General features: G+C 42.2%; 1 protein-coding gene across 6 annotated transcripts in view; it reads left to right on the top strand.

Annotated features, from left to right (window-relative positions):
• Nucleotides 1–12,986, top strand: part of usp54b (ubiquitin specific peptidase 54b) — a 58,174-nt gene that overhangs the window by 32,562 nt on the left and 12,626 nt on the right. For all 6 annotated transcript variants that reach the window (XR_317144.2, XM_005943899.2, XM_005943901.2 and 3 more), the window contains 9 exons: nucleotides 294–399; nucleotides 3,824–3,970; nucleotides 6,542–6,691; nucleotides 7,251–7,443; nucleotides 7,669–7,851; nucleotides 8,183–8,402; nucleotides 10,261–10,641; nucleotides 10,724–10,851; nucleotides 10,938–11,096. Coding sequence is in view for 5 of the 6 variants with exons in the window: in XM_005943899.2 (XP_005943961.1) it covers nucleotides 294–399; nucleotides 3,824–3,970; nucleotides 6,542–6,691; nucleotides 7,251–7,443; nucleotides 7,669–7,851; nucleotides 8,183–8,402; nucleotides 10,261–10,641; nucleotides 10,724–10,851; nucleotides 10,938–11,096 (1,667 nt within the window). In the remaining variant the exon portion in view is untranslated. The remainder of the gene's footprint in view (nucleotides 1–293; nucleotides 400–3,823; nucleotides 3,971–6,541; nucleotides 6,692–7,250; nucleotides 7,444–7,668; nucleotides 7,852–8,182; nucleotides 8,403–10,260; nucleotides 10,642–10,723; nucleotides 10,852–10,937; nucleotides 11,097–12,986) is intronic.

Consider the following 12,986-nt stretch of genomic DNA (forward strand, 5'->3'; position numbering starts at 1 on the left):
ATTTTTTCATTTAAAGAATATAACGTTTGTGAAGTGAGAGAAATACTGGAGTAAATTTCATTTGGCTTCGTAGTATAGTGTGTTGCACATTTGCCTAATGAGTGCTTGTCTTGCTAAGTTACCCACTGTAGAGGGATTTTTCATTACCAGCATCAATATCTAAATGCAGAGAAACAAACAAACAAACTTATCAAGTTTTCCTTCTTTTTGGTCTAACTCTGGGATGCATTCACTCACCGGGTGTCTGATTTTATTTTGTGTGTGTGTGTGTGTGTGTGTATCCAATGCTGCAGTAACCAGGCAGTGAGGATGCTGGAGTGCAGAGAGAAACCCACGCCGGACATGTTTGGAGAACTGCTCCGCAACGCCAGCAACATGGGAGACCTACGCAACTGCCCCGTGAGAGCGTGCACACACAGGACACTTTTGCATGACGCACGTGCACTCCTTTCAACGTGCACAGAAAACGTGCATTTCATTTTGTGCCCTTCCACGCTCAACTTCTTCCCTTTTATCAAGAGAAGAATGTAATCAGGAAACTAAAGCAGGGTGAAAATCACATTCTGAAAATATAATTTGCACTTGTTTCATCATTTCTTTGTTATTTTTCCTCCTTCTCTCTACGGCGGGTCTCTGTTACATAATCAGCGGCTCATTTGCATTTTCTTCCCATTTTTCATCTCTCTTTCTATTACGGGAAGCATTTTCCAAGTTGTCCTCGTCGACCTCCCGTACAGTAAATGATGGCAATCATCAGTTTCTTCTTGCGGGAGAAAACTGTGTTTGGTTGTTCAGAGGAAGATCGGTTTGAAATTATACATGAAGACGGAGTGTTTTTGGAGTAAGAGCCGTGCACGAAATGCGAACTGTAAAAGCAATAACGGGAAGAGAAAAAATGGCGTACGTGAACAGAGGAATTTTCAATGATTCCTTTGTTCTGCAGGCTTGTGTGTTGCGATGCCACATGGGGAAGTGCTGCTGCTGAATAGATCCAGTTTGACCACACACACCCACCTCTGTCTGCCAAAGTATCTGTACAAAGAGCCTCCTCTCTGGGCACGGGCGAGCAGCTGCCCCTCTCGTCACACAGCACAATCACCACTTCCACTGCTGCAGCCACACTAACACACACCCAGTGTTTCTTTAACCACGGTAAACGTTGGCATTGTGTGCGCAGTCCCACGGGAGACACACAACCTGTCTGTGTTTATCTTTCATCACTTGCAGCGCTGATCTTTTGTTAATACCACCTTGGGCTTTGCTCAAACAAAGTGATGGTATTTGGATGGAAGCGAGGCTGCTGGATGATACTGTAAGTGTGAGATTGAAGATAGGACAGTGCGAGGACTGGATAATGTGATTGATGGCGAAGTTTTGCACAGGCGATTTGAAATTTGGCGAGTTGTGAACTAATATCAGTGCAATAAAGTGAATATGTAGATGAGATGATCAGTGTTTTAGCTCTTCAGATGTTCATCAAAATGTAAACATTATACTGGATCACTGTGACATGTGACAAGAAAATAAAAATGTTCATGTTTTCTATGTAGTCTTTTAATGTGACACGTTATTTACTCATAGGATTTACTCAGTGCTCCCGTTCATGTTTTTTGAGTAGGGAATGGTGTGTATATATCTATATGAAACATTTAGATCTTATAAGACTTACAGAGTGTATACTGTGATTTATTTCAGAGCACATATAACATAAATGCACTATTTAAGCTGCAGAAATTCTTATCTTCCCCTCCGATGTACTAGTGCTGTTGCTTGGCATCCCTGCCTGCTATTTTCAACCCTTCCACCACCTCAGCATCCACCCACAGGAGGGCTGTTTACTTATTATGCCCCAATTTTATCCATCCATTTTCTTCCACTTATCCAGTTCAGGGTCACAGGGGGGCTGGAGCCTATCCCAGTTGTTACAGGGCGTGAGACACGGTCCATCCAGGACAGGTCGCCAATTTGTCACATTCACACCGGCAGCCAAATTGCAGTCACCACTTAGCGTAATCCCGTGCATGTCTTTGAACTGTGGGAGAATGCTGGAGTATCTATGTGGTGTGGTGTTGCGTGCTAAACACCCCACCTCCATGCCACCCGCTCCCCAATTTTTATGTAACATGTTTACATGACACCCATCCTGGATGCCAGCCTGGGCGCCAAATTCAAACTATATTTTTGTGCTGTAATAAATCTGTGATGCTTCACTAAAAGATATTACATTTAAACTTTTACTAGAATTTCTTCAGAACCAGCCAGAATTAGACTGCAGTTTTTTTTATATTGCAGCTGATTTAAACAACTCTACACACCGTGGGCAGTGCATTGCTATGTTACCCCATCAAAGTAATCTATTACTATAGTTACTGTAATTGTTCATTTGGTAGAAAAAATAAGACATGTCACTATCCAATGTAATGAAAGAAAAAAATTAGAATTATTATTTAACGTACTTGGCTGCTGCTGGCTGTGCAGGATTCAAATGTATGCATATAAGTGATCATAGATTTATGGCTTCATATATCCATTATCTATAATGATACATTTATTATATGCAGTCAGTGACCATGGTGGTGACAAATGACTTGTAAAATGGGCCTGTGTGTTGGATTTTTGTAGTTTTGGCTGTGATCCGTATTGATATAATAAAGCGGTTTACATAATCTAGCTAAACTGTTGGCTTGTTTACAGCCTCTCTCATCAGCTGTGGTGGTTTAGGCGTTTATCAGTCCTCCATGAACGATCTCTTCAGTGACTCCATTATTAAAGATGAGAAAGCATTTTCATTCCGCTGCTCTTTGATTTGTCAGGAAGCAACAACAACAAGCTTTGTGTCATTTTAATCTGAAGAATGCCACAATCAGCATACTGCGATCCTACAGTATCATTTGACCAGCAGCCCTGTTATATAACTCTCCGTGTCTTGGAAAGGTCTGCATGGCCACAGTGATTTAAAAAAAGAAAAAGAATGGTGGGGAAAAAAAAATCTTTGCATATAAAATTCAACGATGAGGCTGCACCGATCAATGCTGTATTATGAAGCAGAGCGAATCTGTTTGCACAACCGTTTGATGAATGATGTTGTCAGCGGCTGTTCCCCTCAGCGCTGAGAGCTAACTGAAGCTGTGTGTCCCGTCCATGTGTCCTAAGCATACAGATAGCCTCGTGTCTCAGTGCTGTGCTGGTTGGCTGCTGCTCCCTGGCTTGTGTTTGTGTCCCTTTCTGAGAATTGAGAAGCAGACCCTGGCAAAATACCTTCCTGCCATTTCTGGTGCCAGTGCAAGACGGCCCGCCGCCCACAAAGGGAGAGTTCTGTGTGCGATTGTGCTTATGTGTGCGAGTGCTGTGTTTGGCAAAGTGTCTGGTTGCCAGGGTGTTCTCAGGCTGTTTCCGAGCCCGCTCTGCCAGCACTGCGTGCATGCTTGCGTGTGTACATGTGTGTACGTTTGTGTGTGTGTCTGTGTGCACCAGCTCTGTGGTGGGTCATGACTCAAAGGAAGGATTCAGAACACACGGTTCTGAACTCAACAGAAGGCCCAAGGGACAAATACAACTCAGCACAGCACTTCATCCTCTGTCGTTCTCTCTTACAGTCCTTTCATCATCTCTCTGTTTTTTTTAGCCTTTTGTCTCTGTCCCTCACGCTCCTACTGTTCAGGTTTTCCGTGTGTGTGCGTCTTCATTACTGCCAAATAAAGGGGATGGCTTTAGTGATGTGCACACTCTGTAGCCTCATCACACATGATGAATAAAGCTGTTTAATCACGCACTCTTTTTTTGTTTTGTTTGTTAACCTCCTCTCGTCCTTTCACTCTCACAGAGTAACTGTGGGGAGGTATTGCGTATCCGCCGGGTGCTGATGAACTCACCGGAGATTGTGTCCATCGGGCTGGTGTGGGATTCAGACCACTCTGACCTAGCAGAGGATGTCATACACAGCCTGGGAACCTGCTTGCGTCTGGGAGATGTAAGCGACCGCACATTATACACTCTTTTGAACAAAATTAGCGTATATCGTGTGTTTCTATGCAAGCAGCTGAGCCCAAACTGACATAAATACACAGATGTAATTTCCCTAATATTCTGTGGCGAAAATAGCTTTGTGTGCAGTGTGTATATGTGAATCAGAAGGGCTGTTAACTCCCAGCAAGCACCAGACGCCCCTGGGCCTTTTCAAGTCTAATTTCAAAACCAGTCAGGGTCGGTAAAAATACTCATAAATACTTGAATTTTATTGAAGTGAAGGTGAAAATTTGTTGTTTTTTTTGCAGAACAATGGAAACGTCTAAGATTAAATTTGTTGCAATTTAAAAAGTTTAGTTGACATCTGCATGACACTTTACTGTTCAAAAATGCAAACGTATGCATATCTTATCTCATCTTATTTGCATTGTATTTGGGTGTGAAAGGTTTGCAATTACACAGCAACACATTATTAACAAATAAAACAAAACAAATGCAAAAAACTAGTGCTGGATGGGATTTCTTAAAAATGTTTGCTTGCAGAGCTTATTTGTACTGCACTCTGGACAGTCAAAGCCTATTGTTCCCAGATACTCTGGTTGCACAGTGCTGCAGGGGTTTATAGAGTCGTCTCACAGGAAGAAGAGGTCTCCTTTCAAGGTTCAGTCAAATGTAGATATAAAGGGATGTCATTTCAAGGACCAGTAAATTCAACCTTTTTTTTTTTTGCTGGGTTGTCTCAAACTGATTTCAATTAAAAAACAAAAAACAAAACTCACTTTTACTGTAGTGCCACCAACAGGCAAAATTTGCATGTTTTTAAAAGCTTAGAGCCAAATAATTGTAATCTCTTGCTAACAGTGCATGCATACTGGCATACCGAGTGTTTTTGCATGCTAATGTTTTGCAGGAGTGCTGGAGTTTTTTGGTTTTCTGTCCTTTCAAGTAAGGGTTCATGGTAGATTAGTGGCAATGCTCCAGAGCGCAAGCCTGACAATCATACACTGAAATTGGTTTCTCTCTTTTGTTTAAGAGAAAATGCATCACAGTCTACTAGTCCTAGGTTTTACAATAAAACAAAATATTTATGCATATCTCATACCTTTTGGAGAGTTGTTATAAAACTGAATAAGGTCCAGGGTGTGAAAAATCAGAATACAGTAGAGTCCTAGATTTCCGGACCAAGAGTAGTAATTTGTAATTTGATCTACAGCAAACTGCTTTCTGCTAGATGTAAGCACATGCATAAATTATTTTTCAGCACATTATCACATGCAAACTGTCCGACACAAGCGCATGCATGGATGTATATGTATTTTCAGTGTGTGTGTGTAAACAAATACACAATAACTTGCAATAATGTGCAAGTTCAGCATGTTAAAAAAAACAAATTCTGTGCAGATACGACGTAATCTTCCAGACTTTCAATTTTCTTATAAAGAGCTCAGAACGCTACTTCTCCATTTACAGCTACAGCTTTTACACCTCTCTCACACACACGCGCGCACACACACACACACGTGTTCGACCTCTGATAGTCGGCGTCATGACTGAGTAATGTTGATGCATTTTAATGCCCCTGTTACATCTCCAGCCGCATTCCGAAGTGATATCCATGAATAATGGATTAGTGAATATGAATATGTGTTACAGTGACTCAAGTTTTTCCCTCTATCTTCTGTCTCCGCCTGCTGCTCTGTCTCTTGTTTTCATCCTGCAGCTGTGAGGGAAAAAAAAACAAGCTGTTGAATAAGAAAATCTGAGGTGTTATCTATTGAATTTTCCAAATTGTGTTTAGCTATTAAAATTGTGTGCATTTGCCTCCACAGTTACTTTCACTTGCTGTTTTTCTGTATCTTACCCATCCCCCTTTTTTACACTTTTATGTCCCGTTTCTCCTCAGATTAGATAACTGTAGTGCTGCTGCTGCAGTAAACCAAACTTTATATTTAGTTAACTGTAAATCAGCTGTTAAATTTAAAAGGAATTAATACAGATCTTCATTGTTTATCTGCAGATTTCTGGGTTGTTGGCTGGACAAAAGAGTTGTGGTTGTGCAAACTTGTTAAGATGTATTTTCTGATTCTTTAAAGATTTCAAAATAATAAATAATGAAAGCATTTGCTGGTTGCAGGACTAGATTTATTCTAGCTTATTATGTTGAATCATGGAGATATATGGTTCATCAAAGCACAATGGCTAGAATTATACATATGGCTATCAATACACTGCCTTTGTCTGTGCATGTTACTAGCAGTATCATCTGGAGCAAGTGACCTTACTAAGAGATGAGTGTGAGAGCCGTGCATCATTTCCGCTTGAAAAACTGCAGCGTGTATGCAGCACTGTAGGTTTGTGTGCGCTTCGCAAGCAGAGGAAAGTGAGGAGAGTGAAGAATTACTGCATACAGCATATACTAGGTGAGCAAAAATGTGCTTGTATTCACATTAACTAACTCTTCTGTCTCTCTCTCTCCCTCTCTCTCTCTCTCTTATACCGCACACCTCTCCCCTGCATGCCCCCCTCCCTTCTTGTCTCCTCCCCCTCCCTCTTATCTCTCTCTCTCTCTCGGTAGTTGTTCTACCGTGTGACAGAGGAGAGGGCTCGCCAGGCGGAGCTCTACTTGGTGGGCATGGTGTGCTACTATGGCAAGCACTACTCCACCTTCTTCTTCCAGACCAAGATACGCAAGTGGATGTACTTCGACGACGCCCACGTCAAAGAGGTGAGACGTAGTTTGAGTCCCGAGTCTGCACGCTGCAACACGAGGAGCATCTGCTGCATCTTCACTTGTGCCTGTGAGAGCAGAAATGACAGGAGCTGTGCTGTATGTTAGTTTAAGTGCTGCACAGTCAGGTCTTTTGCAGTAGAGGCAGCTTTAGATTGATTATGTGTTTAAGGTTTAATCCCTGTCTTTGTTTAGATCTATGCGCTTAAATCTCAGTGCAAGAACTGTGTTCATATTATGTATGTAATTTAAGTGTGAGTCCTTTTCTTAAAGGCTAAAAAAATCCTCATGAATACTCAGCAGAAATAACAGAACGAACTTGTGTGCATATACCTGTCCTAGACTATCAATCATAGTTCACAATGAGGGTCATATTAGATTATTGACTGAGATAATATGATATCAATGAAGACACAGCAGCACCAAGTGTATTTGACCTTCTACTTTTAGAGGAATATGAGTAGCGTTATATCCTAAAACAGATAGTTATACTTCCTTTTTATGTGTGTGTGCTTATATAAATATATATTTTTGTGTGTGTGCTCTGCATCTCCAGATCGGCCCTAAGTGGAAGGACGTAGTGTCTCGCTGTATCAAAGGCCACTATCAGCCCCTGCTGCTGCTCTACGCTGACCCCCGTGGGACGCCGGTGATACTGCAGGAGAGCCCAAACCCCTGTACCAGCTCCAACCCGCAGCTGGAGCTCCAGCACTGCAGCAGCAAGGCTGGTTACGACAGTGAAGACTCTGGTACAGCAAAGATGATACACTCTGCTAAATATCAGATCGGGTTGATCTGTCTTTATCATTTGAGAACATGCGGGGTTATAGCTTTAAAGCTCTGACCTTCAACCCTATAATCTGCCTCTGCATACTGCAGAGCCTGTGCTATAGAATTATCATGCCTTTAACTGGAAACATATGCGCATACAGGATTACCTAAAAGGTCACCTCTCTTTCTCTTTTCTCCCACAGGTCGGGAGCCATCCATATCCAGCGATACTCGCACGGACTCTTCGACAGACAGCTCGAGTCACCGAGGTTCTCGCAGCCGATCCCTCCACCAGTCTACAGGCAGCCACCTCTCCAGTGAATCCCAGACCACAGTGGTCTGTAATTACGACACTGGCACACCGCCGCTTGGTGCTGACGCTGGAGGTACTGCTGCTGGTCCAAATGTTCTTCCCCTTAAAAAAAAATGCAGTTGCACCTTCAGTCAAGAAACCCTAATGGTTTAAAAAATAACAGCAAATACTCAAGTGTTTTCAGGGAGATGCAGAAAGAATCATTGTTGATATAGTTAAGAGCAAACAGTTATGCGTTTTCAAGTTTCGGTGAAGGGAAATGGGTTCTGCAGAGTCTTCAGGTTATGCGCCTCGTTAGTGGTTACTCTCACATTTATTTGCACTGCTGCCTGCATAATTGCCCCCTGTGGGATAAATAAAAATGTTATTGGATTTATTTTCTCTTCCTTTTCTCCCGTGTTCAGAGTCAGCAGTGGAGGGTCCTCCCCGCCCTCCCTCTCCTCCGCTGCAGGAGTACAAGGAGACGGCTGTCTTCCTCCTCTCCTCCCGCAGGCCTCTGACCTCCTCTTCCTCTTCCTCCCGTCCTCTGTCCTCCTCCTCTTCTTCCGGAGTTGGGGGCTGTGAGGGGGGGATTGGGGGTCCCCACTGGGAGGATGAGAGCACTAGCAGTGAGAGCAAGTCCAGGTACTGCAGCACTCGTACACATCGGCTGTAGAATTAGGTGAAAGCAAGATGAAAGTATTTCACGGTAATGCCTTCTTCAAATCACACGTAAATACTCACATCTCTTCAGGGGAAAAAGTAGAAGTGCTTATTAGATATGGAGCTTATTTTCATGTTGTTAGGCTACTCATTCAATACAACTATAATGTATATATATATATATATAAACACTGTAACCCAGATTGAATTGAAAAGTTAATATGCTGCCCTTCAGCCTGTTAGAAAAAAATCCAGATGAGGAAAAATCTCATATTCCTCGCTTTGAGTTCATAGTTAAACAGCTCTGCACAGTGTGAGACACACAGCAGTCTGTTCCTTCTGATCTTTAAGCGAAAGTTTGAGATAATAACACAACACAGCTTAAAGAAAGAAATGCACAATATCACAAGAATCGTGGCTGTTAAGTGAACTGTAGCTAGCATCCTATTGTGGGGCACATGCTCAAAGGTTGTGAATGCCCACTTTTTTAAGAGTTTTGGTTCTGGAAGTGAATTTTCAATTTATTTCTGAAATGGCATTTGTGAAATGTCAGTGGAGATTTCCTTATATAACGAGTTTTCAGTTCTGAAACAAGCCAAACAGTTGTGAGGTGAGTCGTGACCATAAAAAGATTTGATTTGGATAAAACGACAAAAAAAAGGGCTAAAAGTGCAAGACTGTTTACATAATTACGTTTAAAGGTAAAGGAACTTCTCATCCAGCAACCCTTTGTAAATCTAGTTTCCACAACAAAGGACTTTCAACCTTCTTGAATTTAATAGGTTTCATTATAATACTGGTGTATAATAAAAGGTTGGAATATATTTTGTATTTTGTGATGTGTATGTAACAAAGTATAGCCTCATTAGCAACATGCTACAGTCCTTCACTCCTGACTGAAATCAGATTTTCTTGGTAACAGTGACCTCCACCAATCAGAAATGTTGCTGTTTCTATTAAATTTTTCCAGTAGTGACAATATGAATAAAATGTGCGTTTGTTAGGATAAGGTTGATATCATACAGACTTGTGCTTGGTTAGATTGCTTTGGCTTCTCAATCAAAGTCTGTAACCTCACTCTTGAGATCGATCACCAGACTGTTTAGCTGAGTTACGGCTAGCTGACTAACTGGCCCTGCCTTGCATCACTCTGGGCTAGTTCTCTGAAGAAACATTTTCAGTTATACACCTTTGCAAGATTTATTGTTGCATGAAAACAAAGCATTATAGACAAGTTAGTATCACGGATCACATTAGCAGGTAATTTGTCAAGCTAGCCAAGTCGCATTTTCACTGAGATTTGAATTTGCCTGCAGTAATGTAAGCTAGCAAGAAAGCTACAGTAAGTAAGTTAATTGTAGCTTAGCTAGACCGCTTGAATCTGGCAGTGCTTATTTTGTAAAATTTGCTGATAAAGTAATGCAAGGTGGTCATTTTGTTATGTTAGTGATTAGTGTACTCCATATTATGAAAAGATGTCACTTTGGATCTTCTCTAAAACATGTCCTAAATTATGGGCACATAAATAAAGGTATTACTGTTCTGCAGACACATGGCAACTAATGTCATGAGAAACTGTGACAATCATAGAGGCCTAAAGACCAATCAGTGGCCTGACAACCACTATTCGCTCTCATCTCTTGTGCAATGTGAAATTGGGATTTAACACAAGAAAAATTATACGTGTTGTACTTTTAAGTAAAAGAATCATAAACAAAAGTAGACATTCTGCAGAAAATTTTACTTTCTTTTGCAGTTTTTAAATAATTTTTACCAGAAGACTAATTTTTTTCAGTCAGTAGACATGTTCAGCATTGAATCCTTGTTCTTTGCTCTCTAGTTCTTCTGGAGGCCGCTACAGGCCAACTTGGAGGCCCAGGAGAGAAGCGCTGAACATCGACAGCATCTTCACCCGACAGAGAGGCTCCTCTGTGGGCTATAACACTGTGCCTGGCCCGCCTCTCCCTCCAGGGCCTCAGGACTCACTCCCTTTAGAGGGACCTGCTCCACTGCTCGGATTGCAAGAAGTAGAAGCCAGAGAAGTTGGGGAGTTGGAGGCGGGGTTTGGGCTGGTTGGGCAGCCCAGGTCTCTGGGCAGCGGGCGGACGATGGGTCCCCCTGCCCCTCCACCTCTGAGAGGGGTGGAGCACCAGCCACGTCTGATTCAGAGGATGGAGAGTGGCTACGAGAGCAGCGAGAGGAACAGCAGCAGCCCCGACAGGTAGGAAACTTACAGATACAGATTTGTGTGTTTGCATTATCAACATTTATGCCTTTCGTTTACCCTTTTCCTTTGTTTACAGGGAGGTGGGGCAACAAAAACGGGTGCTGATGTCAGGTCCTTCATGGCGTTCAGTGCCTAAGTCCAAGAGCAGCAGTGCCATCCTGCAGGAGCTGCCCCCACCTACTTGGAGTGGTGGCACTAATGCAGGTGTGTGTTTTTGCTTAATTTCTTCAACATGCATTTAAATTGATGAATATTTTCATTGCCCATATTTCTCGTGTGTGTGTTTTCAGGCCCAGGGCGTAGTGAGCTAGACGAGCTTCAGGAGGAGGTAGTGAGGAGAGCCCGCCTGCAGGAGCAGCAGAAGCGAAGGGAGGCGGAGCGGGAGGCAGCCATGGGATTTAATCCCAAACCCAGCAAGTTCATGGACCTGGACCAGCTCCAACACCAGGGTATGGATGAAATATGGAAACATAGAAAATCAGCAGCTGGAAGTTGGTAGTGAATATGTATGGGAGTTATATGCTTATGAAATACTTCCAGCGGAATGCAATTTGGGCTTCATTTGCCTATGTTTAATCGATCTTTCCTGATATTTCACTGCCCGCATCAACACTGATTTACTTATACAACAGCTGATGAGTAAGAAACCATTTATGTAAATTTAATGTGTTTAAACCTTTACCCCTCAAAATTGCATTTAAAGCTGCGCCAAGCAGAAACCCGCATAGCAAAGGCCCATCTAGACACTTCCATGTCTCAATTTGTGCTTCCAAAAAAGAAAAGGTGGATATATCTTTGGTATTAAAATGTTATGCTTTATGCTGATAACATGTATATTTATGCTAAAATCTTGCCTGGTGCAGTTTTGAGGTCACCTGTGTCTAGATTAACAGTCACAGTGACTTGTACGTCCATGTGTCTGTCTGACCTCGTCTTTGTCCTCGTTCCCATCTGTTGGTCTGTCTCTCCATCTGTCTCTCTCTGATGTTTTTTTTTTTTTTCATCCGTCAATTAGTTCAGTGTGTTTTATTTCAGAGGACGTGTGTGTTTGTGTGTGTTTGTGTGTGTGGATCTAGCAGTTCTAGCTGTGTTCAGTGTAGCTGAACAGAGCAGAGCACAAATTCCTGTCAGATTAGTTTTTACAAAAATGGAAACTCCTGTGGGGCGTTCACTGACCGGCACAGAGCAGGAAACTCTTTCTGGGTGATTCCTATTTAGAATCACAAGCACAATCCAAGTTCAGTGCTCCGATATTCTGGCTATCCTCCAGAGTTTACAGTGTGTGTATTCCTCTGCTTCCAAAAATGTGTTTCTCTACCTTTTTCGTTCTTGTGTGGTCTATAATGATGTGGGTATCTGTGTGTTATGGTGTGAGCTTTAGATTGTGTCTTTCTTTGACTCGAGTCACACTTTAAGGGTCATTCCATTAATTTTACAGTTAGTTTATGAGTATTGCTATGTGGCCTGTGACAAAACGTTCTGTGATTTCTTCTCCGTCTCTGGAGAATCTGTATCGGCTCTGGGATAATTACTCAACTGATGCCCTCCGAGACTTTAAATGTCTATAATAAACAGTGCATATGGACTTCAAAATTTGGGTATGTACCAGGACGTGAGGTTCTAATATTAGACTCTCAGAGTTGCTTCATGGGGAGAGCAGAAGACTGTGGTGCCTGACTCATATGAAGTGGGATCACAAAGTTTTATAATTCCACCTGGTTTAGTTATTATTCCCTCACAGCAAGAGGGTTCTGGATTCTAACTTTGGCGTGCACGTTCTCCGTGTGTATGCCCGGTTTTCTTTGAAAGCTTCAATTTCTTCTGCCAAAAAAAAAAAAAAGAATCATGCGAAATTAAATTCTAAATCTTATGAGTTTCATTTCGTGGGTAAAAGTACAGCTAACTTTCACTTTAAGGTTGCTTCCTTGTGCATTTCTGGGCTTTTGCTTGCACCTCTTCGGTTTTAAGATTGCTTTCTGGAAATCCACTTTATTGATAAAGCTTATAGTGGATCAGGTGATGCAGCCTAGGCATCCTTCACCCTTTTCCCCCCTCCCCTTACCCCAAAGCAGTCGCATCATATGGCTTTTCTTCTCTGCTCCTGGTTCTGCCGGAGGTTTCTTCCTGTTAAAAGGGAGGTCTTCCATCCTACTTTTGCCAAGTGTTTGATCATAGGGGGTTATCTGATTGTTGGGGTTTTCTCTATATTTTTACAGGGTCTTTATCTTACAATATAAAGTTCATTCAGGCAATTGTTGTTGTGATCTGTGGCTATAGAAATGAGATTGAATTAAACTGAACTGGGATCCAGCACACACTGCAGATGTGCAGCTTGTCAG

Source organism: Haplochromis burtoni, unplaced genomic scaffold, assembly GCF_018398535.1.
Source record: "Haplochromis burtoni strain Fernald_Lab_line unplaced genomic scaffold, NCSU_Asbu1 Contig_278, whole genome shotgun sequence".
Taxonomy (NCBI): domain Eukaryota; kingdom Metazoa; phylum Chordata; class Actinopteri; order Cichliformes; family Cichlidae; genus Haplochromis; species Haplochromis burtoni.